General features: G+C 39.3%; 1 protein-coding gene across 1 annotated transcript in view; it reads left to right on the top strand.

Moving 5' to 3' along the window:
• Positions 1-25,039, top strand: part of Cep128 (centrosomal protein 128) — a 303,943-nt gene that overhangs the window by 266,849 nt on the left and 12,055 nt on the right. Inside the window, exon 21 of the mRNA XM_055593122.1 lies at positions 18,336-18,385. Coding sequence (XP_055449097.1) covers positions 18,336-18,385 — 50 coding nt within the window. The remainder of the gene's footprint in view (positions 1-18,335; positions 18,386-25,039) is intronic.

Here is a 25,039-nt window from a genome sequence, read left to right on the forward strand (position 1 = left end):
TGTCCATGGTCCCTGCTGCCATTGGAAACCATGTGGACGTCTGTGATCCATGCTGCTGTTGGCTGTTATGGGCAAAGAAGTTTCTTTTGCAGTGGTGTCGATGGCTGCAGACTCATAACCAAGAATGACAACATTGGAGGCTTCTGAGACAACTTCTCCACCTTTACCATCTACCAAAAAAAAAAAAAAAAAAAAAAAAAGAAAAAGAAAGAAAGAAAGAAAAGGAAAGAAACAGTCCAGACAGGAAGCTATTGAAGAGTCCTTTTAAATTGGGTGATAAAGTGCCCAGTGGGGTGGCTCACACCTGTAATCCTAGCACTTGGGGAGGCATAGGCAGGTGGATCTCTGTGAATGTGAGGAAAGCCAATACTAATTTGATCATGTTCCAATGCGTGCGGCATCACAAAGTGGTCTTGGTGTATTTTTCCATTTTGGGGTTGGGGATGGCAGTGGAAGGAAGATGGTAGGGTAGACCTGGGAGGAATGCCAGCAGGAGTGATTGGGACAAAAATATTATGTTGTGGGGAAAAAAGGAAGAAAAAAAAAACAGAAAGTAATCTTTGGTTACAGTTAGTACTTCATCTTTTCCTATGTTGTTTTTGATGAATTAAAAAATATTCATTTTAATGTAAAATGAATGTTAAATGACTAGAGTGTAAAAGCAATGACATAGGTTTTTTTCAAATCAAGTAGAAAGAGATGGACAAGTCTCTGACTGATTTTAAGCCAACTAGAAAAGGTAAGGTATAAAACATACTGTGTTATTGCCAGCAGAGTAAATTCAAAATTAAGCCAATGTTTGTCATCTGAAATTTGCACATAATGTAATTTGCTGACATTAGATTAGAGGAAAAGATGATTGCACATGCATGCGACCCACATAGGCTTCAGCACATATAGTAACAAGGACACTGAGCTGGTGGCTTATTTTGAAAGTGATTGACTTTTGAGAATTCTGCTGGATAGGCAGACAGTTATTTAAGGGTTGGCAAGTAAAGCATGCCTTTTCTCCCACCATCTTTTCTAATTTGAATATTTTCTTGGCCCATGTATACGTACAAAATCAAAAGAGCATACAAAAATGGAAAAAACAAACAAACCAAAAAAACAAGAAACAAAAAGGAAGAAAGAGAGAGAGAGAGAAAGGAAGGAAGGAAGGAAGGAAGGAAGGAAGGAAAGAAAGAAAGAAAGAAAGAAAGAAAGAAAGAAAGAAAGAAAGGAAGAAAGGAAGAAACCAAGAAACCCATATGTGTTCTCTTTTGGTCCAAAAAAATATGACTCTTCAGGTGTTTCCATCTTATTGCATTTTTTCCAGAGAAACTGATTTCTCTAAGAGATGGAGTGTTGTGCTATTTTTGCCTGCTATTTACATTGAGGTTAGCTTTTCTGGTTAGAGTGTACTGGTAATGACACCAATGACATGGGTTTATTTCCATGTGGTTCCATTAGCTTTTTTCCGCTGCCGCAGACTGTTCCCATAATTATGTCTGAAATGTGTTCCTGGCCTAAGGGATACTTTAAGAAGCTCATTGCAAATCTACCATCATGTGGGGAAATGAACACCCAGACACCCATCCAACTGATGTGACTTTAGGCAGTGGAGGACTATCTTAACAGAACCCCCAAACTTACATCTTTACACTATGAAATTCCTATTTTTTGTGTTATGAAGTTCAAGATACATGACTTCATGTGTTGGTGTTTCTGGGTTCAAAGTCAGTTATAACCTCAGTTTATAGGCAAATTTTGAAATATTAAGCAAGGTTACTGTAAAAAAAAAAAAGTGAGTCATGCACAGCCCTTCCCAATTACATAATATTTACTTATCCAAATGCTTTACTGAGTTTAAAATATCTGTCTTATATTTGAAATTATATGTGACAAATATTTAATTATATAATTTATTGAAAATAAAATCTATACTGCAAAAAATTTAAATTTTAGTTTTTGTAGCATCTTAACAAGTTGCCAGTATTTTCAAGTCCCCTTTCAAAGCTGTTCAAGTCTCCAAAAGATAATATTTAAAATTTTAACATAAATATTTAATCTACATGTGTGCAGTTGATATTCATATTACTGATTTCCAGGCATACTGTTGAGTAAATATGAGGGGATCTCTGGCAGTTCCCAAAGTTTTTTCAAATAATGAGAAAAGGGGAATCACATAAGTAAGGAATAAATATGTAATCATGCTGTGAAATAGTGTAGAAATGCAGTGTTCAGCATGAAACAAGATATTGACTGCAAAGAATTACCATTTTCCATTGTACTATAACAAAATGCTTTGGACTGGGTACTTTCGAAATAACATAAACTTACTGTTGCACAGTTATAGAGGTTGAGAATTCTTAGGATGAAGCTGCTTTCATTCTCTCTTTATGGTAGAAGTCAGCTATCAGCTTCCAAGAACTTCCTGAATGGAGGCAGGACTTAACTCTATGTCCTCATATGTCAAGAGAGGGGCAATGAAAGCCAGAGGGCTCTGGCTAGTTAGCGCTAACATCTTTATAATGTTGTGTTCTTATCCACGAATAGTCTACCTTCACATGCTTAGGATCCCCGCTCGTAAAAGCATCATGTTGGGTTTTAAATTTAATGAGAAATTTTGGAAGGACATGGGCGTTCAGACACATCAGAGTAAACAGGCAAACGTTTTGGGTTGAAGTTCAGTGTATACTTGACTATGAATATCGTTTCCAGATTAGAAGATATAAAGGGATAACGGAAGATTAAAATGAGTCCCACTCATAAAGGGTTTTGAAAATGCCAAGTTCTAAATACATTCATATACTGAAATCCATTGCAAATGTTTAGGGTGAAATGCTTTTGTTCTGTGAAGCTTATTTTCCACAAGAAGGAAGGACTGAAATGTAGTCATGAATTCAACATGTATTTCATGAACACCTATTAGGAGCCTCGTACTTCTCTAGATGTCCGACTCTGAAGAGACTCAACGCAACAAGATCAGTGACACCATGGTGCTCCCATAGCAAATGTTTCCTGTTTCTGAAGAGTATGAAAAAGTCCAATTAGAGCGTATGGGATGGGACAAGTGTGTGTGTGATGGTTTAGATCTCTTTACCTCAAAGCAGTTCATCCGGAGTAAAAATTCAGTTTCATAGCAGGTGCTGAGGGCAGAACTGGTCTCGATACATCCCCAGCCTGATATTGCAGGTGGCTTTCCAGAACTGCAGGCAAACCATGGTACTGACAAGGGAAGTTATCATGGGTGAGTAGCAGAGAGGGGGAGGATTCAGAAAGGATGGATGGGTGTGTGGACATAGAATCTGAAGTGAGATTTACCTTAGGAGGGGAAATCAAAGCTGGTAGGGAACCTGTAAACTTAAGTGTGCAGAGTTAACCTGTGCAATACGCCCTGGTATAGGACAGTGGAGAAGCAGCTGTGCGTCCATTCTTTATAGACCTGCCTGAACCAGCCATTATAGGTAGACCTAGATGCTGTTAAACCTACTTATTGAATGCTTGAAAACTATGACAGAGAGGCCAGATTTCAAAGTTGTTCTTTGGGAATTGTATTAGGATTCTCTAAAGAATAGAACTGATAGAATGTATACATGTCTATGTGTGTATATATCTATATATATGTATGCATATGTATATATTATATGTTTAAAACATGTGTAAATAATGTAAATAATATTTTTTTAAAGGGATTTATTAAACTGAATTGCAGGATGTGGTCCAGATAATCCAACAGTGTCCGTCTCACGCTGGAGAGACAGAGAATCTGACAATTGTTCAGACCACGAGTCTGGCTGTCTCAGCGGTCCCAACTTAGCACTAGAGGACAGGGGGATTCCTTGAGAGTGGCTGGCCATTGGACTATATCGGAAGCCTGGAGAAGCTGACTCTAATATCAAGGAAGGAATGCGATGGCTATAAGACGGATGCACTTGCCAGTGAAAGTGAAAGTAGGCAGGCAAAAGCAAAGCATCTTTTCTGTCCTTGTTTCTGTACTGGCATCAGAAGATTTTGCCATATTTATGGCAAGTCTTCTTGCTTCAAATAATCTGATCATAAAACTTCCTTACAGGAGTGCCCAGAGTGTTGATTCCAGATCTATTTAAGTTGACCATCCTGATTATCTATCATAAAAGATTAACAGCTTTTGAGTCCAATTAAATTGTTCTTTTTCTGGAGGGCTTTGTATTTATTATGGAATACTTAACATACACTGGCTAGCTTGGTGGATTTGGGCAGTTTTAGTTCTTCTCTTGAAAGTTTGTGATGGTCTTTTTGCTCTTGACAAAAGGGCCATTCTCTTAAGAGTCAGCCTCATTTCATTTTCACTTCTCCCTGGTGTTGTGTTTGCCACTGATTCTCATTACCTCACACCCTTCATCCTCTAGTTGTGTGTCGCTGCGTGCCCTGCTCCTGGTCATACTAATTATGCGTCTCCAGTCTTCTCCTAAGTATATGTACTCATTTGAAAATGAACTGCATATATTTGTCATTAGATACAGCTTTAGGCATTGTTAGTGAATGCATGTTTATGTGCATATATGTATGTATACATACATAGCAAAGGAAGGATGTAGGAATCATGATGGAAGCAAAGAGTCCTATGATTACATTGGGTCATTTTAGGTTAGGGAAGTTCTCTGATGAGATGCTTTTGAGTGGAAGTTGTGCATATTATTGCATATTACAACTGTTCAGCACCAGGCATTTCTCGCCTCATCGTACTTACAAAGAGAAGTGCTGGGCAAAGAGGTCACCGCTTGAGAGTAGAGCCTTTGCCGTGTATTATAAACCTACTTAAACCTTAGGTATTAGCCTGAAAGAACAGGACATTTTTGTCTCACAAATAAAGATAACAGTTTCTACTTTAGGGAATCTGAAGATGAACACTTTTTTTCTTTCCTTTCACAGTTTGTTGAGACCCAGCCCTCTCTAGCTTATCAGTTATGATTATATGTACTGCTTCCAGCTAATGCAAAAAGCAAAGCTGCTGATGGAAGAGGGGAATTTCAAAGTATTGTGGCAGCATGAAATTGAGTCAGTCAGTGTGCTGATGGAGTTTACAGAGCCTGGCTTCTTTGTACCTAGAAATCATCCCACTCTCTAAGTCTGGGAATTTACTTCTTTCTATTTACTTACTTACTTACTTACTTACTTACTTACTTACATTTTCTTGATCACCTTTTCACTTAAAATTGTCTAAAGGCAGAAGCTTAAAAGGCAAAATGCCTCAGTTGCCATTTAATAATCAACCCCAGCGGGGAAGGAAAAGTTAATTAAAATCTATGAAAATGAAACAAGTACCCTTTAAAGATAGGCAGTGCAACGTGGCAGTGTTAATGTGACAATTTGTTAATGGACTAGGCAGTTGTAATCAGTATTAAAAATTACTTGAGGCTTTTTTATGTTTATGAAAGCTACTAATTAAAGGAAGCAACGACCTGTGAGATTATCCAGGCAAACCATTTGCCATCTGAACATAGCATGCACGAGAGCGCTCCATCTCTTTCACTCCTGTAATCTCACATTGGCAACTGTCTTGTTTACTTTTATTCTTTAGCTTGGTGTTTGCTCAGTCCCTTCTATTGGAATGAGGTTCACATTTTAAATTCTCATTAATAGTAAGGAGCTGAACCCACTAAACCCCCAACCCTTCCTCTCCTTAAACCGGGTTTGGTATGCTTGACTGCCCTTCACAAGTTTTCTCTGATGTCTGGTTTGGGGGAAAGCTGTCTTTTGAAGGCCTTCTGAGTCTTTTATTGCCTTGACACTGATGTAAAAGAAGCTGATCTAGCAAATGAAAATTTTTGTGTTATATAATCCATTTGTGGCGGTGGGGAACTATTGTGTGCTGTTTTCAGCTTCCAAGTGAAACAGTGATTTAATTTGTTTATTGGAATTTGAAGGACATGGGCACGTTATAGAGGAATCATTGTAATTGTGAGGAAGAAAAGGGAAGGTGTGTGATTATGTAAAGTGTGTTTATCCTAGGTATAAAAGAAAACAGATATTAGGGGTGAATTGGAATAATTTGGCACAGTGCTCATTATCAGCATGCTGGCCTAACAATGACAATAATTACTGGAACTAAGTGAAGAATTTATTTTGCGTTTTTACAAATTCTTTGGGAGATGATTGCTATCCATATTCATTGCAAATAATTATTCTTCATATCCACTGAGTAACTTAACCAAGACGATGACATGTAGATACCAAAGTGCAGCGTTTCACATTCCTGTGCTAGAGACATGTACGCCATGCACTGTAAAGTTGTTAATAATGGAATCCCATAATTTCATTTATAATTATAGCATTGTGGACAAAAGACATTAAGTTTTCTTTTTGACAAGTCCACCGAGGTGGACCAACAGCAGCAGGAGAGCGCTGCTCTCCTCACTTTCATTCTGGTTTGTGCCATGCTGCATAACCTTCTAAAGGTGTAGAGAACAGAATAGAACAAAGTCAGTGTCAATGCTTTGTATATTCTCCTTTCTTCTTTAACTCTGCAAACACTTTGGATAGTTTGCTTTTATTATTTACTTAAAATTCCATGGGTTGCTGGCATAACTCAGGATAGAGTGCTTTCCTAATGTTGGGTTTAATCCCCTCCAACAAAAACATTATTAAGCAAACAAATCTTAATTAAATAGTATTCAGAACTAATGCTTCTAAATATGATAGCAAAGAATTTGAGGCTATTGAAATGCAAGGCATATATGAGAACAGAATATACTAGAATAATGGCGTGATTGACGTGGAAACAAACACAGATGTTTAGTGGCGTTTGACCATGAGCTATGTTGCGGTTTGGATCTGTTGATAGTGGGGAAACTTGTAGGATGTGTGTCCAGTCCCGTGGAATTAATTTGTTGGCCATGCATCTTTAAGGAGATACTGAGACATTGATCCCCTCTTACTTCCTTGGCTTCTCTCCCATTGAAGTGAACCTCTTTGCTCTGGCACATAACACCCTTCCCCGATAGGCCGCTTAACTACAGACCCCAAACAGTGAGTCCACCTGATGATGGAAAGAAATCTCAGAAACCACAAACTGAAATAAGCCCTTCCTCTTTTAAATTTTATTTTCTCGCCTATTCTGTTACAGTGTAGTTTTGAAAGCCTATTAGCTTTACTTTGAGTTGCTATTGCAGACATTATAAGGAGATACTTCACTGAGACAGATGGTAATTCTTTTTAGGCAGATCTTTTATAAACCATGTGCTTAGGAGTCTGGACTTTATGCTAGCATAAGAAATACTGGCCATTTTTAGCTCTTGTGCCCTTCTTCCATATCCATAGAGAATATCATAATAGAGTTAATTTCCTTGGCATTAGCCCATGTTATGGTTTGAATGTGAAATGCCTCTCCTATGCTCAGGTATTTGAACATCTGCTCTGAAACTGGTTGTGATGTTTTGAAAGGTTGTAGAGCCATTAGGAAATAGAGCCTGGCTAATGGGCCTGGATCATTGGAAGGTTAGAGCCTGACCTTGTTTCTGGTCCTTTCATCCGCTTCGTAGTCCACATCATGTGTGTGGCTCTGCCTCCCACTCTGTCATGTGCCTCCTCCCACGATGGACTAAAATCGCCTGAAACAGTGCGCCACGAGTTCTTCCTCTAGTTGTTTCAGTTGGTTGCTTTTGCGTAGCATCAGGAAAGTGACAGATATACTAATTTGTGCTTGACCATATACGCGATTGGTATCCAATCTCATCAAATATCTTTAAATTAATATTAAGAAATCCTGCTGAAGATCCACAATCCTAGAAAGTTTAGGTGAGAGATTAGGCTAGTGTGAGAGCAGAGTGGGAACAGGAAGGATGCTGTGTTCAGGTTTCAGGATTCGTAAGTCAGTCAGAAAATTTTGTAAAGTATTTGAAAGTAGAATGCACGTATGCTTTACAGAAGAGGAATAGACTCATAGAACCCAAGGATCCCACTGCTTTCCTGAGAATTCTTTTCTGCATATGTGTGGAGATGAGAGGTTGACAATGGCCACCTGCTCTTCCCTCTCTCCACCTCACTCTTTGAGGCAGTCTGTCCACTGAACCTGTGCTTTTGCATTTCAGCTGTACTGGCTGGCCCACAAGTACCAGAGCTTTTTCTGTCTTTTTGGTGTCCCTTATCCCCAACACCTGGAGTGCAGGCACACAATGTTGCGCCTAGCTTTTTATCTGGAGTCTGGGAGTCCAAACTCATGTCCACATGCTTCATGCATGCAAAGTTGACACTTTACCCTGTGCCATCTCTGTAGTCCTGGGATGTGTTAAGAAATAACATCTTGAATTACACATATCATCTTTTTGGCGTTTAATTAAACTTCATTGTTTCATAGCTTTTTCAGCTTGTTCTCCACATACTGAACTCAGCAAAGGTACTTAATTTTTCATTAATAAGGTCTAAGTAAAGAAAGGCAATATGTTGCATCATATCAGTTTCAGGAAAGAATAAGTATCTGTGAGAGTGTTTTTTATCCTACTGATAGCATGTACTAATAACATGGTGTCTGTCCTGCTGTGTGAGTCCAATACTCTTTCATTGTGTTTTAGTATGTGATGAAGACTAGTAAATATCATCATTTTTGTAAGTTGGTGTGATACAGTTAATTATTAGTAGTTGAAAAGGATGTGTACTCCATCTCATTTAAATATTAATACAAGTCTTTAATTTTTGTATTACTTCTTTTTAAGTTATTTCTTTTATTTTTTTGTGATTGTAATATAATGACATCATTTACTCTTTTCTTTCATTATGCCAAGTCTTTCTATATACCATTCCTTGCTTTCAAATTAATGGTCTTGTTTTTGCATTATTTGTTGTTGCATATATATATACTTGTATGCCAGACCCAACTTTTTCTCTGGGCGCTGGAAGTCTTTCTGTTTGCAAATCCTCCATTCTATCCACCCTGTTCCCAAATACATATATACAATCTGCTCCGTCTCTGTAATGTTACTTATATGTCTGTTTCCAGGGCTTACCACTTGGTGTCAGACACCCAGCTGATGTACTCTTTCCTTACAAAAGCTGTTTCTCCTGCTTTCAGCAGTCTCTAGTTGCCTCTAGTTCTCTCTGTGTGATTTAGGTCTCCTAGGCGTTCCCCCAACCAGTTGAACATATTTATTCTTATTGTCCTTATTTAGCTGATGTTTAGGCAGTAGTGTTGGTGAGATTTTATGGGTGTAGCTTCTTATATTCCTAGAAAACACAATCTCACAGCAAACTGCCTGATCCTTTAAGTCTTAAACTATTTCTGCCTTCTATTCTGTGAGGATCACTGTGCGTTAGGTGAAGGAGTTGTGTTGTAGTCTCCACAACTGTGGAATGGAATTGGTTGTGGTTTTCTATAGTGGTCTCCACAAATTGCAGAGGGTGATTGATGAGGGTGGAGAACTACATTTAACTTGTGAACGTAAGGATGAATATTTGTATATAAGTTTTTATAATCATTACTCCTGTCTAATTTCAGACATAAGCCCAGATAGATCCCACAGATGTGAGGACACGCATCCATTTTCTTCGCTCCACCTTCATATTCCTTTGTAATTTATCTTTGTCTGTGGGTTTGCCTATCCAGCCTTTTCATATCACCAAATGATACAGCATATAGTTAAGTATCACTTTGTTTACTCATTCATCCTTTGATGAACAGTTGAGGTGTTTCCTATATTTGGCTATCAGAGATGCTGCTGATTCACAAAAGTCTCTACCTACTTTACTAAGCCATACTACAAAGCCAGGGCACATGAGTGCCTAGGGGTACTTCAGAAAATGAATTCTGAGTACCCCTGTCTTAGTTTCTTTTCTTGCTGCTATGACAGAATCCTCTGACAAAAGCAGTTTAAGAAGAAGGGCTTTGTTTTTGGCTCACAGTTTAAGGTTATAGCCATCACAACAGAGAAGCCACAGTGGCAGAAGCCTGAGGGATCAGGTCACCTGCATCTGTTATCAAGAAGCAAAGAACATACTTCTGCTCACCTTGTGTTTTTCTTCTTATACAATCCAGGACCAAAATAATGCCACCCACCTTTAGGAAGAATCTTCACCTTAATTTAACCTTATCAAGATAATCCCCCAGTCATGCCCAGAGGCTAACCTAAACTAATCTGCCAGGGCTATGCCTAGAGACTTGTCTCCTAAATGATTTGATAGCCTGTCAAGTTCATAATTATTACCGGCCATCAGACCTTTCTTAATTATCCCACTGAATTCATGAAATTTGACTATTGTATTTTTATCCTTTTTGAAGCACTTCCTAAATTTCCTTTCTTTATTGAGTGTGTGTGTGTGTGTGTGTGTGTGTGTGTGTGTGTGTGTGTGTGTTACACTATATGGGGGAGTGTATATATTTACCTGTGTGTGTACGTATGGTGCCAGAAGTTGACACTGATTATTTTTTGAAAATTGTTCTTCATCTTATTTATTATTATTATTATTTATTATTATTTTGAAATAGGATCTCTTCCTTGGCCTATAGCTCACTGAGTAGGCTAGGCTCTCCTACCAGTGAGACCCAGGGGTTCCCCTGCCTCTGCCTTTCCAATGCTGGAGTTGCCAGTATGTGTCACTGTGCCTGGATTTCTAATGTAGGCTCTGGTGAGCTAATATTTGGGCATCTGTGCTTGCACAGCAAACACTTAACCAACAGAACTATTTATTGTCTTTGGTTCATAACCCACAGTTTTGTTTCTGTCTTTCTTTGTCATGAACTCTGCCTCAGATTCCTTCTCAATACATTTCCTTCCTGTTTGGAGAGCTTACTTTAGATACCTGGATATACCACATACATATTAATTTAATTTTTCTTTTTAAGGATTTATTTATTTTATGCCTATGGATGTTTTCTCTGCCCTGACGTCTATCTGCATACCAGAAGGGGGCATCTGGTCCCATGAGATGACAGTTTTAGATAATTGTGATCCACCATATAGGTGTTGTGAACTGAACTTAGGACCTCTGAAAGAGCAGCCAGTACTCCTAACAGCTGTGCCATTTCTCCAGCCCACCACTATTATCCTTTTTTTGGAAACAAGCCTTCATTTCACTTCCATTCCTAAAAATGTTAACTAAATAGAAGATTCTAGGTTGTTAGCCACTTTCCTTTTATATTAAAAATATGATGTTTCTTTATGGCAGTTTGTATTGTTGTAATTATTTTCCTCCTAAAGTTAAAGGTTGTTTGTTTGTTTGGCTGGTTTTGTTTTGTTTTGTTGTTGCTCTCAAGATGTTTTTGTCTTTGGTTTCCAGGAACTTTGACTAGTAGGTGTCTCAGTGTGGGTTTCCTTGGGTGTCTTCTGTTTAGCATTCACATGTTTTCTTCAATCTGAAGTTTGTGTTTTATCAAAATTTGAACAATTTCCAGTGTGTAGGTACATGGTTGCTAAATGATGGTGAGTTCCCAGTTCCATTTGGATTCTCATCTTTGCCTTGATCTTGTATTGGCATCTCTCAGATCTGTGCTTTACATTCTTTGTCCTATTGGCTATTAGCCACGTCTTCTTTCAGTTGCTCTTCATATGGCATCTATATTTCTGAAGCCTCAGTGTTCTTCACTTGGGCCAGGGGACAATAAAGTGCTTAAACTGTGTGAATTTGTGACCCTAATCTAGAAAATTTAATGCAGGTAAAATATTCAGTTATTATAACTGTTTCTCCGTTGTTTTAGATATTATCATCTGACAGTTATGACTCAGATTCTTATGAATGTCTTCATTATGTAAATATCAAAATACATGTGAATATCTTGTACATTGTGAGGCAGGAACTAGAGCAGGTGCTGGAGACATAGTGCTGAGAAGCATTTTCTTACCTTGTTATATTTTTGTTCCACCCTAGATCCTACATGTTCATATCAGCATATACTTTTTATAGGAATGTCTACATTGTATACCCTTGTCTATATAATTATACTTCAGTGTAGGTATAGCACTAGGGATACGTTTTTAAACATTAAGAACTTTTGGAGGACCTGAAGATAGGACTGTCTTTGGAGTCACCAATTATGACAGATGTAACATTTAAAAATTTGCCCTGCAGGGTTACATTTTCACCATTCCTACTTTGCTACAGCTTTCTTTGCTTGGATTTCACCGAATTCTGTGTATCTCCTGTGGTGTCCCCTCTACCCCAGGGATTTCATGTTGATTACCTGCTCCTGTGATTCTTGATCATTACTGCCCTAAATGTGTTCTTAGTGGAATATCACTTATTAAAACTTCTTTGTTGTATGGGGTTCCTATTATGTCACAAATTTGGCGAATGAAAACCATACCAGCTTATTTTATGAAGGGTCCAGCGGTCAAAGTTGACATCATCCAAAGTCCAGGCTACACTCTCATATGAGGTCTTGAGCAGAGTCTGTTTTCTTGTGTTTTCTAGCTAGCTTCTGGAGGCTATATACAGGCCTTGATGCATGTCAGCCTTCCTCTATTTTCAAAGCCAGCATAAACATACAGATACATGCTGTGTATGGGAATTCCCAAAGGAGACACTGCTGGTATTTAAGGTTGAGTTGTACTTTGTAACCAACATGTTCTACCCCATTCCAGCATCCCCTTTCCAGGGTCTGTTTACAACTAGCTCATTGTAGTGGCAGAATTTTCTTCTTAAAGCTCAGATTTGCTTTGGCTCTAGAGAAGAACCCTTGCTAGGTCTCAAACCCTGGACAAAAGGCTGACTGAGGTGGCTATTAGCATGTCAAAGCAGACACTGTCTCCAACACCAACACCTATTAAGGAGACATTCTGGCTGGCAAACCCCACCTGCTACCCTAAACCCTACAGCCCAGGGACTGGGCTAGGCCCCTTTCTCCAGCTCCTCTTCCCTATATACATAACCCAGCCATTTTGCTGTGCTGCGTTCCTGGTCTCCTGGTGTCTGGGCTTACACCTGGCCTCTTGACTCCTAACTCTCCCCTTTTTCCTCCCCACTGTTCTACGTGACCTCCTTCAGCCACCTGATCATGTTCACTCTGAACTCTTCAGATGCCTCTTCCTTTGTTCTGCCTTATATCTGTAATAACTCCTTACGAGCAGTCATGTCCTCTTTTTTATTTTATTTTATTTTATTTTATTTTCATTCAGTCTGTAACCTATAAAACATCACTACTGTAACCTAGTACCTGCATCATAAAACAAGAATTTTCGTAGTTCATAGGTATTATCTATATGAATAGGCATGACTTCATGCCATCATTTGAGCATAAGGAACTTATTAACCTTGAAATAGTGCTTATAGTCAATCACTCATTTCTCTTTCCCATTTTGTTAGTCACATGTCTTTTCAAGCAAAAAGTCTCTTGACCAATTTAGGATGGTGATTTTTTTTCAGTGAGCACACCCTTAGTTTCTCTTTATAGAAATAACAAAAGATTAATTGTTGACTGCATCAGAACTTTCCTTCTGTAACATGGTTTTCTTCAACCCCAGAGCTAAAAAGGAGCAAAATGGGATGAGGTAGGCTGTCATGCTTTTTAAATTTGGGGGGTGGGGAGGCTATTTTCCCAGAAATAATTAGCTTTAAATAAAAATATGAGTACCTATATTTATGTGTCTTACCACGTAACCAAGACAGACTGGCTGTAAAACCATTTGTTTATTGAGCCATCATATACTGGGCCGGATCAGCCCCATCTATGGACTAGCATGTTGTTTTAGTGTCTCACAAACCGCAAGGGATAGACAGAGGTTTTGAATGTTACTGTTCTCTTTTACCTGTGCTTTCTGTGCTAAGGTCTGATGCAGACTCTGTCACTGTGGCATGTTCACTGACAGCCAGTTGGTGGCAGTAGACATGACAAAGTTTTAGTAATGTAGCTTTCCATCCTAGGTGGAGTCTGAAGACAGGGGGCTGAATGGCCTCTTTGCTTGTTTGTTTAAAAGGATAGCTGATGCTTTTTACACATGTTATTGATCCCACAATGGATACTTAGGGTGAACTGAAAAAAAATAGTAACATGTCTGATTTTTATTATGCACCTGCCATTATAAGTGTTTTCTATATGTATTTCTCTCTTTCCCTACTGGGTATTTGTTCCTATAGATACCAAAATCTGGTGGCAGCAAGTCCCTCTAGTTAATTAGTAATGTAGTAGGTATATAACTCATATTCTTTAAATCATATTCTTTAGATGATATTCTTTAAATCAAACCCAGATTACTTATAATAGCCAACACAATGTAAATGACACATTAATAGTTGTTATCGTTTTAGGATTCACTGGCAAAGAGAGAAAAGATCTGCAAATGGTCATTGCGTACATAATTTTAAAAGAAGATTTTAAAGCTATGGTTGGGTGAATCCATGGATATGAAACCCAGAGAGTTAACAATGTTAATTTTTTTATTGTCAAAGTATTTTTTAATTATTAATTACACTTTATTCATTTTGTATCCCCCCATAAGCCCCTGCCTCCTCCCCTCCCGATCCCACCCTCCCTCCCCTTTCTGCATGCATGCCCCTCCCCAAGTCCACTGATAGGGGAGGTCCTCCTCTCCTTTCCGATCTTAGTCTATCAGTTCTCATCAAAAGTGGCTGCATTGTCCTCTACTGTGGCCTGGTAAAGCTGCTTCCCCTTCAGGGGGAGGTGATCAACGAGCAGGCCAATCAGATTATGTCAGAGGCAGTCCCTCTTCCCATTACTATGTAACCCACTTGGACACTGAACTGCCATGGGCTACATCTGTGCAGGGGTTCTAGGTTATCTCCATGAATAGTCCTTGGTATGAGTCTCTGGGAAGTTCCCTGTGTTCAAATTATTTTGTTCTGTTGCTCTCCTTGTGGAGTTCCCATCCCCTCCAGCTCTTAAAGGCAAACATGTTTGACTAGATTTACCTTTATTACCTTGCCTAGTATAATGAAATAGGAGAAATATTTGCTGATCTGTGTCATATTGAGCTAGAAGATTATTAAGTGATCATTCAGGAAAACAAAACAAAACCATACCTATAGTAGGCTAAGTCCATCATCTGTGGTCCATTGTGGGATGCCATGTACTATTTTGATATCATTATACTATGACCACTGCCCATAAAGAAAGATACACAGACTAATATTGAACTTCTGAGAACTTATATTTTCTGCTGTTCTTAGTAAAACACAGGACACATAGGAAGTATGTCCTCTGACTAACTGGGTACAGCAGCTGACAGCTCAAAGCATCTGTCTAAACTCCAATGTTCTGCCCAAAGCATTGTTGTATATGCTACTGTATCTCCAGTGCCTCCCTGGCCAGTACCACCTGCCCCAAGTTAGGATGCAAGATGTTTTATAGTAAATGGTTAAAGAAAAAAATATTCATTTCTAAGCTTGATCTTCAGCATGTTTAAGAAGAGTCAAGTCATTAGTTAGGGGTGTTGGTGATGCACACCTGGATGCAATTCACCTTTTGAAGACAAGTATTCTACGTGCTTTGATGAAGCCAGAAATAAGGTAAATAAGACAGTGTAGGGTTTCCTTAAATAGCCAAGAGATTGGTTGCAACGACTGCAAAGGAAGTGGTGTGAAAATACCTTACCAAAAACTGTTGCTGTGCTGTGTTACTGTATCTGTGCCTTCAAAACACAAAGTAGAAGCAAACAAAACTAGAGATTTCGCTTTCGACCTATGAGTTCCTGCTTTTTTTCTGGGAAAGATCTCTCCTCCAAACACTGTACAACACAATGAGTTAACATCAGCTAGTTTATAATTGGGTGCTGCCCTAAGGAAAACACTCAGGCTGCCACCCTTTGCACTAAATTCTTTTCATTAAGTAATGTCTTCCATAGAAGCTGCTTAGTCACAGCAGCTTCTGTGGCCGTTGATTATAATAAAATAGTAAAGGAGAGCTTGAGTGTGCCAGCGCTGAGCAAGGGAGCAAAGCGGCCCTCCAGCCTCTCATCCCAGCCATTTCTTCTGGGATTTGTGAGAACAAATGAGATCACTCGTTATGAAGAGGGCCACCAGCCACACCAGCAGGAGCAGCATTGTGTTCCTTCACCTCCTTGGCACTCTTACTGTACTCTTCTAGCTTCCTTCTGTTGGCATACACTGTTTCTTCTCAGTCATGTTCAGCAGCTAAGCTTCACCAACACAGGCTCGCGATTCCACTCTTTATTCCCAACTAAGGTATCTGAAGAATGCAATTTGGGGTTTTTAAGTAAGATGTCAAAGGTAGAGAAGCAGTTGTTAGAAAGATGGGGAAGTCCCAAATGTTGCTATCAGAACATTCCTAAAGCAAGTCAGGGGAAGGCAAATGTGTGCCCTTTAAGGAATATATAGCAGAAGAGTGTAGATAAGCACTGAGTGGTGCATTGAGTGTGTGCTATGCTAGGTAGATTGTAAGTCAGGAGAACAAGGCTCTAGATTTGGCTTTAACACTAACTAGGTTAGTTACTCTTTCCTGTATTTATTGTGAGAGTAAACATGGCTTTGTGTGTTAATTGTGAGAACAAACAACAAAATTATTTGTCATCGCAGTGACAACTCAGTGGGGATAGTATTGTGATCCTTCACCTCTTTGAGAGTCTTATACTGTATTCTCCTAGATTCCTTCCTAGTTTGTTTCTATACCTTGTTACTAAGCAACCTGAGATGCTTAGTATCTATCCTACAGCAACACTATGCTGCTTTATTGTCGATTCATTTGCTTATGGGAGACTGTCACAGGAGAGTTTTGCTTCTCAGCCATGATCACTAGCTAGGCTTCAGCAAAACTGGTTCATAATCCCATTCTTAAGGTCATGGTTCTCTGAGTTGGAGGGGTACTGGCTTGGCTGGCAATTTGTGCGTTCTTAGTTGGACATCAGTATGAGCCATCTGTAATCACCTTCAGATCAGCTGGGCAGCTCTGCTTCTGGGCATTTACTGGCTGCCTACTGGAGCAGCCTTCAGGATGGCAGGGGTAGGGAACATCCTGGGCCATGTGTCTCCTGTCATTAGCAGATTGTCTGGGATTTGTCCATATGGTAATAACAGTGAAAAAGTACAAATGTGCAAAAGCCAGTGACAGAGGTTTTTATGCAGAATCTGGTCAAAGGGCTAGGCTAGATGCAGGAAATAGATCTCAGCACAACTGAGAAAAGGAGAAAGAAGCCGGAGAGCTGAAGGACACTGGGCAATATAGTGCACCCCAAGTTTGTTTCTAAAACTTGTTGCTAAGAAATCTGAAATGCCAATGAAAATATGCCCCCAAAATATACCTCTGAACATCATTGTGCCACTTTATCATTGATTCTCTTAATTAGGGGAAACCTTTGGAGTAAAAAACAGTTCCTTTAAAGAATACAAACAGAAACCGCCTGTGACTTCCTTGCCTTCTTCCTCTGTGGCCCTCTCCGTGCACAGTCTCAAAAGCTCATTGCCATCCTTTATCACTTACCGTGATATTTCCTTCAGTTTCAGGGCAGCAGTTGGGGGTATAACATACACCCGTGTTACTTTGTTCTTTTATGTTACTTCCTCCTGCTGTGTCTAGTTTAGCACTTGCTTAAACACTGTGTCTGCCTCTCTGATATGTATAATGGATCTCTTCCAGTTACGTTTGACTTTTATGCAGCACAGCCCCTTGGAAAGGTAAACCAGTCTTCGCGCAGCACCAATGCTAATTCGCATATTTGCCACTTGTATCCAAGTTCTGACTCAGCCCAGCCTTCTTTAGGTTTGTGAAATCTAATAAGATTGTAGCATAAAGTGGTATAGCTAGAGGCAGAAAGATCTGCTTGCCAAATATGTTTTTCCTTTGTAGCAATTGCATAAATTAATGCACTGAGAAACTGTGGCTGTACGGGTGCACTAAGATGCATCTCTCTCCACTTGACTATTTTACCTTCTGGCCATTCATTTCTCTGAGACCGTGCCAAGCTGTTGGTCAGATGTACCTATAATACACCCCACTCTCTAAGTACAAAATGATAATTAGTAATAATATGACTTTACATTTGACATGGCATTCTGCTTCCATTAATAGCATTCATTATTGCAAGGTGTTTTAATTTGGTTATAAAATTTGACTTTGGGGTTCGGACTTGACTTGAGAACTTATCTTAAGAAAAAATGGCTTGTTCCTAAATTTTTCTTTAAGGAATTTTGTGCAACATGTTGGTTATATAATCATTAGATAAAATGCTTCAGATACTGGTATGTTCCTTTGGTTTCTAATTGAATTGATATGACTCTTTTATGTCCTAGAAAGCTGAGGACTGCCAGGCTTCTCATCTGGCTTGGGGTTAACAGAGTTCAGAGTACTCACACAGTTCATCAGCTGGGAGCAAAGTGCATTGTTTCCACCCTGTTTCTCACCCCTTAACAAATATTTGATTTAAGAAGCAACCCGTTTTTACACTGCATTTTCATGGGCGTTTATTTTCGTATTGTAGGTCTGCAGGAAGAGACTCAAAGAAAAGATGAAGAAATGGAAACTCTTCAGGTAGAGTCATTTCTCAGATAGGCCATGAATCACTGTGCTAAAAGTATTTGCTTTTCTAATCTGTTATCTGTTTCTATTATCCTTCTCAGACTGCTCTTACACATGAGGTGACAAGTAACCACGTGGTAACATTAAAGTGGAAGTCGGAATTTGCTTCCCTTTGTTGTCTGGGAGAGCACCTACCATTCAAAGGAGGTGCCAGGCTACCCGTAGGCTACTTTTGAATACCTTGTATGCCTTGGTGCAATATAATGGGAATCTTGGCATTTAAAGATGAAGACAACATGCTCTCAAAAAGTGGAGCTGGCAGATGTGAATTAATTTATAGAGCGTATATTTTTCTTCTACCAGTAATTAACTCAGCATGCTAGCACATTCATGGAAGGCAGGATTCACCTTATATAGACTTTCAACTTACTAGGGAAGGAGAATTTTGGGAAGGAAAATTATGTTTGAAAGGTTCTGTTAGAATTCTAACTGGATGTTCCATGCTCTGAGCAATTGCTGTTCAGTCAGTATCTGAAAGAACTTTCACAGAGCTAACTTACAAATGGGTTGCTCTCCTGTCTGTCTATTAGAGCAGACATAATCATGCCTACTCATTTGACAAACAGTTCACTTAATGTCACGCTGGAGATTAAGCACTCTAAATACTTGGAGCACTTGAGGATCTTTGTGGGCCTTGAGCAGTAAAGCAAGACTGGAGGATAAAATAATGAGCTAGCATGAGTGCTTTAGGGGTGACTATGCTTGTTTCTAGTAAATGAAGAATGGGTCAGGTTGACCATAGCAAACAAGGGAAATAGTTTTTAGTTGTATTTTTCTTCATTTTGATGTAAACATGAAGAGAAAACTGTACAACTGAACTGAAAATGCTCAGTTAGTATAGTTATAGACAGGTAGTAAGGGTGCCATGTTAGCTATAGTTTTGTATAGGTTATTTTTTTTAACATTTTCCCCACCGTATTACAATATAAAAAGCAAACAAGTGTAAGGTCAGGAAGAATATCAAGTCTATACCCACCCTACTCACCTGAAACTAGTGTGAGAAAGAACTGTTACAGTTACCACCGGCCCCAAAATAATGTTAGCATATCTATTGGCTATAGCTAGTCTTTTAAAATAGTAGCACAGATTGTTTATTTCTCTCATAATACAAACCTTAGAATCAGTTCCCTCATCAATGTAGTGCCTACGTTGCCTCTCAAATGTTTATTGATTATTGATGCCATTTTTTGCCAAAATGTCCACGACTGCAAAAGAATGAACTGGCCAGCTTCCTGTGAGCATTACAGATATACATCGTATCTCTGTATGATGTCCCATCACCAGAGAATAAAGCATTGACATCATGTCAGTTAGTATCTGCTACTATCCATTTAACTAGAGGAAGCTGACCCCTCAGAATGATGAGTTCAGAGGCATATCATAGCAAAGTCCTGTTAAAGAATAGAGGAAAGACCAATGGAATATGTTTATATATCCAGTATAAATACCATAGGTGAGAATTCAGAGAGGGCCAATAAAGTAAGGTGAATTATTGACCCAGTAATTCTATGGTAAGAAATGCTTTCCAAAAAAAAAAATGATGACAGTAAAGAGGGGAAGTCAAGAACTTATGTTTTAAAGCTTTGCTCTGCCTCTGAGACATTGGGTAACCTCAGGCAACTCAGTTTACTTGGCTGTGCCCATCTTCTTATCTGCAATACCCAATCATAGAACTATCTCCCTGAAATGTTTAGTTTGGAGCTGACTGGCAAAGGAGAGAAAATTATTTAATAAGGAGCTTATTATCATTTTATACACGTGTCACATCCAATCACATTTAACGTTGTTTTCCTAAGGGCTGGTGTGCTTTCTTTGTCCTTAAATCTAAGCAGTTCCTATAGACTCATTGAACAAATATTGAATGAATGATAATATATTTGTATACAGCACTGCTGGGTGCTAGGTAGTTAGATAAGTCATATATGAATTATGGATATATTCTTGCCTTCCCTATAAGAATTCATGGGAAACCATTAAATGTGTGTGTACAGTGAAATATTAAAAATCTTCTTAGAGGAAAGGTAAGTGTGTCAAAATGTAATAAGAACACCAGTCTTTGTGTGTGGTAGGTAGGACTGATGAAAATGAGCGGGGGTGAATAGATTGATGGTAGATAGGTTGAGCCGGCATGAGAGGACAATCTGAGTAGACTTACTCAGTAGACTTACTTATCCAGGGAATTTGGGATCTGGGGAAAATTTAGGTGCTGGGCACACTCCCAGGTTTATGGGACTGCAAGTATTCTACTGTGATGGAATTTGAATCTTGAAGGTATCTATTTGACTCTAAAATTGAAAATAACTGGAGCCTTGTTAAGGTTGAATGCAAGAAGGCCATTCCACTTAGGATTTGTGTGAATTTTGGCAACAGATGGTAGTTTCATGCATTAGGTCACAGTAGCCAGCATGAGTAGGGGCATTTAACTATATGGTATGACTGTAAAGGAAGAAAGGAAATAGAAAAAGAAAAAGGAAAAAAAATGGCTTATTTTTTTTAGAAAGTAAAAATGTGTTAGGAAAAGCCCTTGGCTTGCATGATGAAGCCATTTCATGGATGATTATTTTCATTAATGAGTGTCGGAAACTGAGTATTTTAGTTACTGATGTGTTGAAGTGCCAAGGAGCAGGGTCTGTTTGTGTGGTGATCCTGAGACTACAACTCAGAAGGACCTTGGATGTCATTGATTCTGTTGTCCACTGCATTTGGGTGACCTAACAATCATAGGAATATGGAGAATGTGAAAAAGTGGATCAGATCATAGGGAATACCAATACTTACATCACAGATAATGACAAAAACCTGTTAAGTTGCTCAAGTACTTGATTAAGAAAAGCATCCGAGGGCATTGTCAGGCAAATGTCACTAAATTCATGTAACAGCCAGCTAGGGTGGGGGTATGTCCTAGTATTGGGAAGGTGAAAACAGGTGAACCGCCGTCTGCCTAGCCAGCTTGCCTACATGGTGAGTTCTAAACAAGTAATAAATTAAACATGAAAAGTGGGCAGCTTCTGAGAAACTGTACTTGATGTTGTCCTCAGACCTCCACATACATGAGCACATATGTGCGCCTGCACACGCACATGTGGAAACACACACACACACACAGCTCAGCGTGCTCTCTGAGGGTCACTAAGCAGAGGACCCAACGACTCATAGTCCCTTCTTCTTCTGCTCATTTGTAGTCATCTTTCTCTCTGTTTTATTTGGAATGAGTAAAAGCTTAGCTGAACGTGAGTTTTCTCTTCTCTTTGAGGTGGCTTATGAATTAGGCAGTCCTATCTTCTACCCTCCAGTCTTATAATGTGAACTATGAAAGGCTTGTTCCCTGGCACATCCTCACTGAGTTTGGATTCTACATGCTCACTGTGTGCCTGATACATGACTGACATAGTGCCTTTTGCCAGGAGAATGGTATTTAAAAACCTGGATGAGGTCCTTGCCCTTGTAGAACTACCTGCCCTCTTCTTCCCTGCCTTCCTCCTTTTCTCTTCCTTCCTCTTCCTTCTCCTTCTTTCCCACTTCTCTTTTCCTATTTCTCCAGCTTCTTCCTTTCTGTTTTGTGTCTTCAGTGAGCAGCCATTCTCTTTGAATATATGATTTAATAGAATTTAAATAGAAATTATAATTTAAATTCATATTAGGACAGAACATGCAGAAGGAAGTAAGGTTTCTGACTATCTGAAATAAGTGAAGAAGCCAAAAACAAGCACAGGGAAAGGTTAACAGTAGGCCTGTGTGTGACTGTTGTCGCTTCCACCATCTGAGAAGAGACTAGAAGCATTTAGTAGGGCCAGCTATAACTCAAATGTCACCACAGATAATTCTGGACACACTATCTACTACCTTTAAAGGTTTAACTGGAAATGAGGGATAAACCCCTTGTTTAAAATGGAGGGATTGTTGTTGATGTTGTTTAAGTAAATCATTAGAACGTATTTTTTTGGAGCTATTCCCTGAAAGATATTAAGTAATAATGACATTCTGCTTCCCAGGTGACCCATAACATTTAATTTCTGTTTTAGTTGTCTTTTAACAGTAGTTTTCAATCTTCTGTTTGAAGAATTTGATGATGAAGATGATTGCTTTTACAACTATGTTAGAGTTGGAGGGGTAGGTATTAGCTTTTGGTTTTGCCACCTTCATGGTATTTAGCAAATCATTTACAATGAATAGGAAGGAGATTATGCTTTCTAGAGTCATTACTTTCTGCTGGCTACTTAGGAGCAGCCTGTGGCAGCACAGAGTATAAAGAGAACAAATAGAATAAGGAATAAATTTCTATGTTTGTTTGTTTGTTTGTTTGTTTTAACTAGCTCAGGAAATCTTAATCTAGAGGGTTTTATAATAGAGAATACCAATATAGAGTTGGCAGGCACATTGCTGGAGATAACTGGGCAAGATAAGCCACCATGAATGTGACCAGCACATAGAAATAAATGCCCTGGCAGAAGCTAACAGCATAGTACATTAAAATCTCAGCAGACCCAGAAGATGGCCAGTCTTACTGCTAAGACCATGGCAGAAAATGAACTTGTGACAGGCTGCTTTGGTCATTTCCAAGGTTCTTCTGCCAATCATGTCCACCAGACTGTAGAGTAACAAAAGCTTGTGCGTTCTCCCAGTGCACAAAGGAAGGGGTGGGGCAGCTGCTAAGAGTCTTCAAAATTATTTTCAAAAGGAAGTAATGGTGAAATGGAGTCTGTCCTCTCCCTCTGATGAATTGGAGCAATTCATGTCCCAGAAATTATTCATGTTCCAGGAGCTGTGAAGGATATTTTTAGAGTCCTCAGTTTGAAAATTTGACAAATTGGAATTAATTGTTCAAGGTTTTATTAAGCTGCAAGGGCTTGCGATAGCCTGTCTGTTCCTGAGATGATTCTTGAGAGTTAGTATAGCTCCTGTCAACCTAGAATCCAGAATGTATCACATCACACATCTACATACACAGTCTTCCCAAGATGCATCCTTCAGAACACAAGCAAATGACTATGTGTCCATTTGTTCCAAGACACGGGGGGGCAGGGGTGGGGTGTCCCAAGCAATGACATCAGCAAAAATAAGCATGCATGATTATGGGGGTGGAGGGGCAGGCCACCATTTGCCATTTTGAAGGCAAGATGGTTAATAGCTCATTAAAATCACGGTTTGTTGTAGAAGTGAAGACGGTTAGCAAGCCTCACATTCAGTATGAGGTCTCAGCAGAGATGGACATTAGCAGCATGTCTTTGGGTGAAGCAGGGTCTCAGCTCATTAGATTTGCATACTTCAATTTACTCCATCAGGAGGCCTCTGGAGAGCAAAGAAGCAAGCTCAATAAAGTGGATTTCACCTGGTATTTTAGTGATCATTAAATTTTATCACCCTATTTTACCTGAAACTTGCAACTTAATTTTAATTCCAATTTATGACCAAATAAAAATTGAGAATAGGATACTCCAAGAGCAGTCTTCTATCATCTAATACACAGAGGTTGATTGACTAGGCTGTTTTCTTTTGAGAATAAAAGAAATATAAAAGTGTGCCGTGCTTTGTTTATTTACTAGTATGAAAAGCACAAGTCTCGGGACTCTGCAGTTTTCAGTGTCCAGCCAGTATGAAAGCCTCCTGAAAGAGAGACCCGTTTGGAATCATTTGCAAAGCGTGAGACAAAGCATAGTCTTTAAAAGCCCCAATTTCACTCTGTAACAGCAACTCTACTAAAATACTATCGGTCGGTGTCTTTTCAAATTTTATAAATTGCTCTCACAAGAGCAATTTAGGCACCTTCAAGCACCCTCGCCCTGGCAACTGACTTCACAGAGGCAGACCGCCCTCCTCCATGGCACACTCAGAGCCCCCTCTGGGCTCCAGGAGCTCAGGGAGTGACATAGCAACCTGTGTTTTCTTCAGAAAAATGAAAGATGTTCTCAGCTCCTCATGGTGTTTAATGATGCTGAGCTTGTTGGGGAGAGTCTACAAGCCTCCAGAGCCAACATTCCCGTAGAACTGGGCATTCATTGCTGGAGTTAAGTGATCATTTTAGTGCTGTTCCCCTTAAGAGTTTATTGCTTATGCATGTCATCTGACACCCTATGTTTAACATGGGAAGGCAGCCATGTTAATCTGTTTTGTCTTCCACCTTGTGATGACAATGAGTTGTGAAAAGCAGTATGTTAAGTAAAGACTGTCAGGAGCAGCCCACCTGGAAACCAGCACGGCACTAACACCTTTCTGGTTGGAATGAATTTTTATTGACCCATGAGAGGATTCTCTATAGATGTAACTGTGAATTGTCATTTCTAGGTTCTCCCTTACTGGTCTCTGACTGAGATTCTAGGATATGAAGAAATACTGCAGAGAATCTTAAAAACTCACTATGTTTAAATCTTCCAATCCTTTCAGTGGCTTTACTAATTCCTGTCAACACTGAGCAAAATCAGACTTGGGCATGGTGGCTCGTGCTTGTAAGGCCGGGGACTGCCCTCAGGTTCCAGGCCAGCATAGGCTACAGAGTGTGACCTTTCTCAGAAACAAAGCCAACTTCACGAGCAGCAAAAAGACCGTGGCAAGCTATCCCAGAGTGGTGTTCTGCACATCAAGGCAGTGTGGTGGGTTCTGGATTGATAG

This window comes from Psammomys obesus, unplaced genomic scaffold (assembly GCF_907164565.1).
Source record: "Psammomys obesus unplaced genomic scaffold, mPsaObe1.curated_primary_1811, whole genome shotgun sequence".
NCBI lineage: Eukaryota > Metazoa > Chordata > Mammalia > Rodentia > Muridae > Psammomys > Psammomys obesus.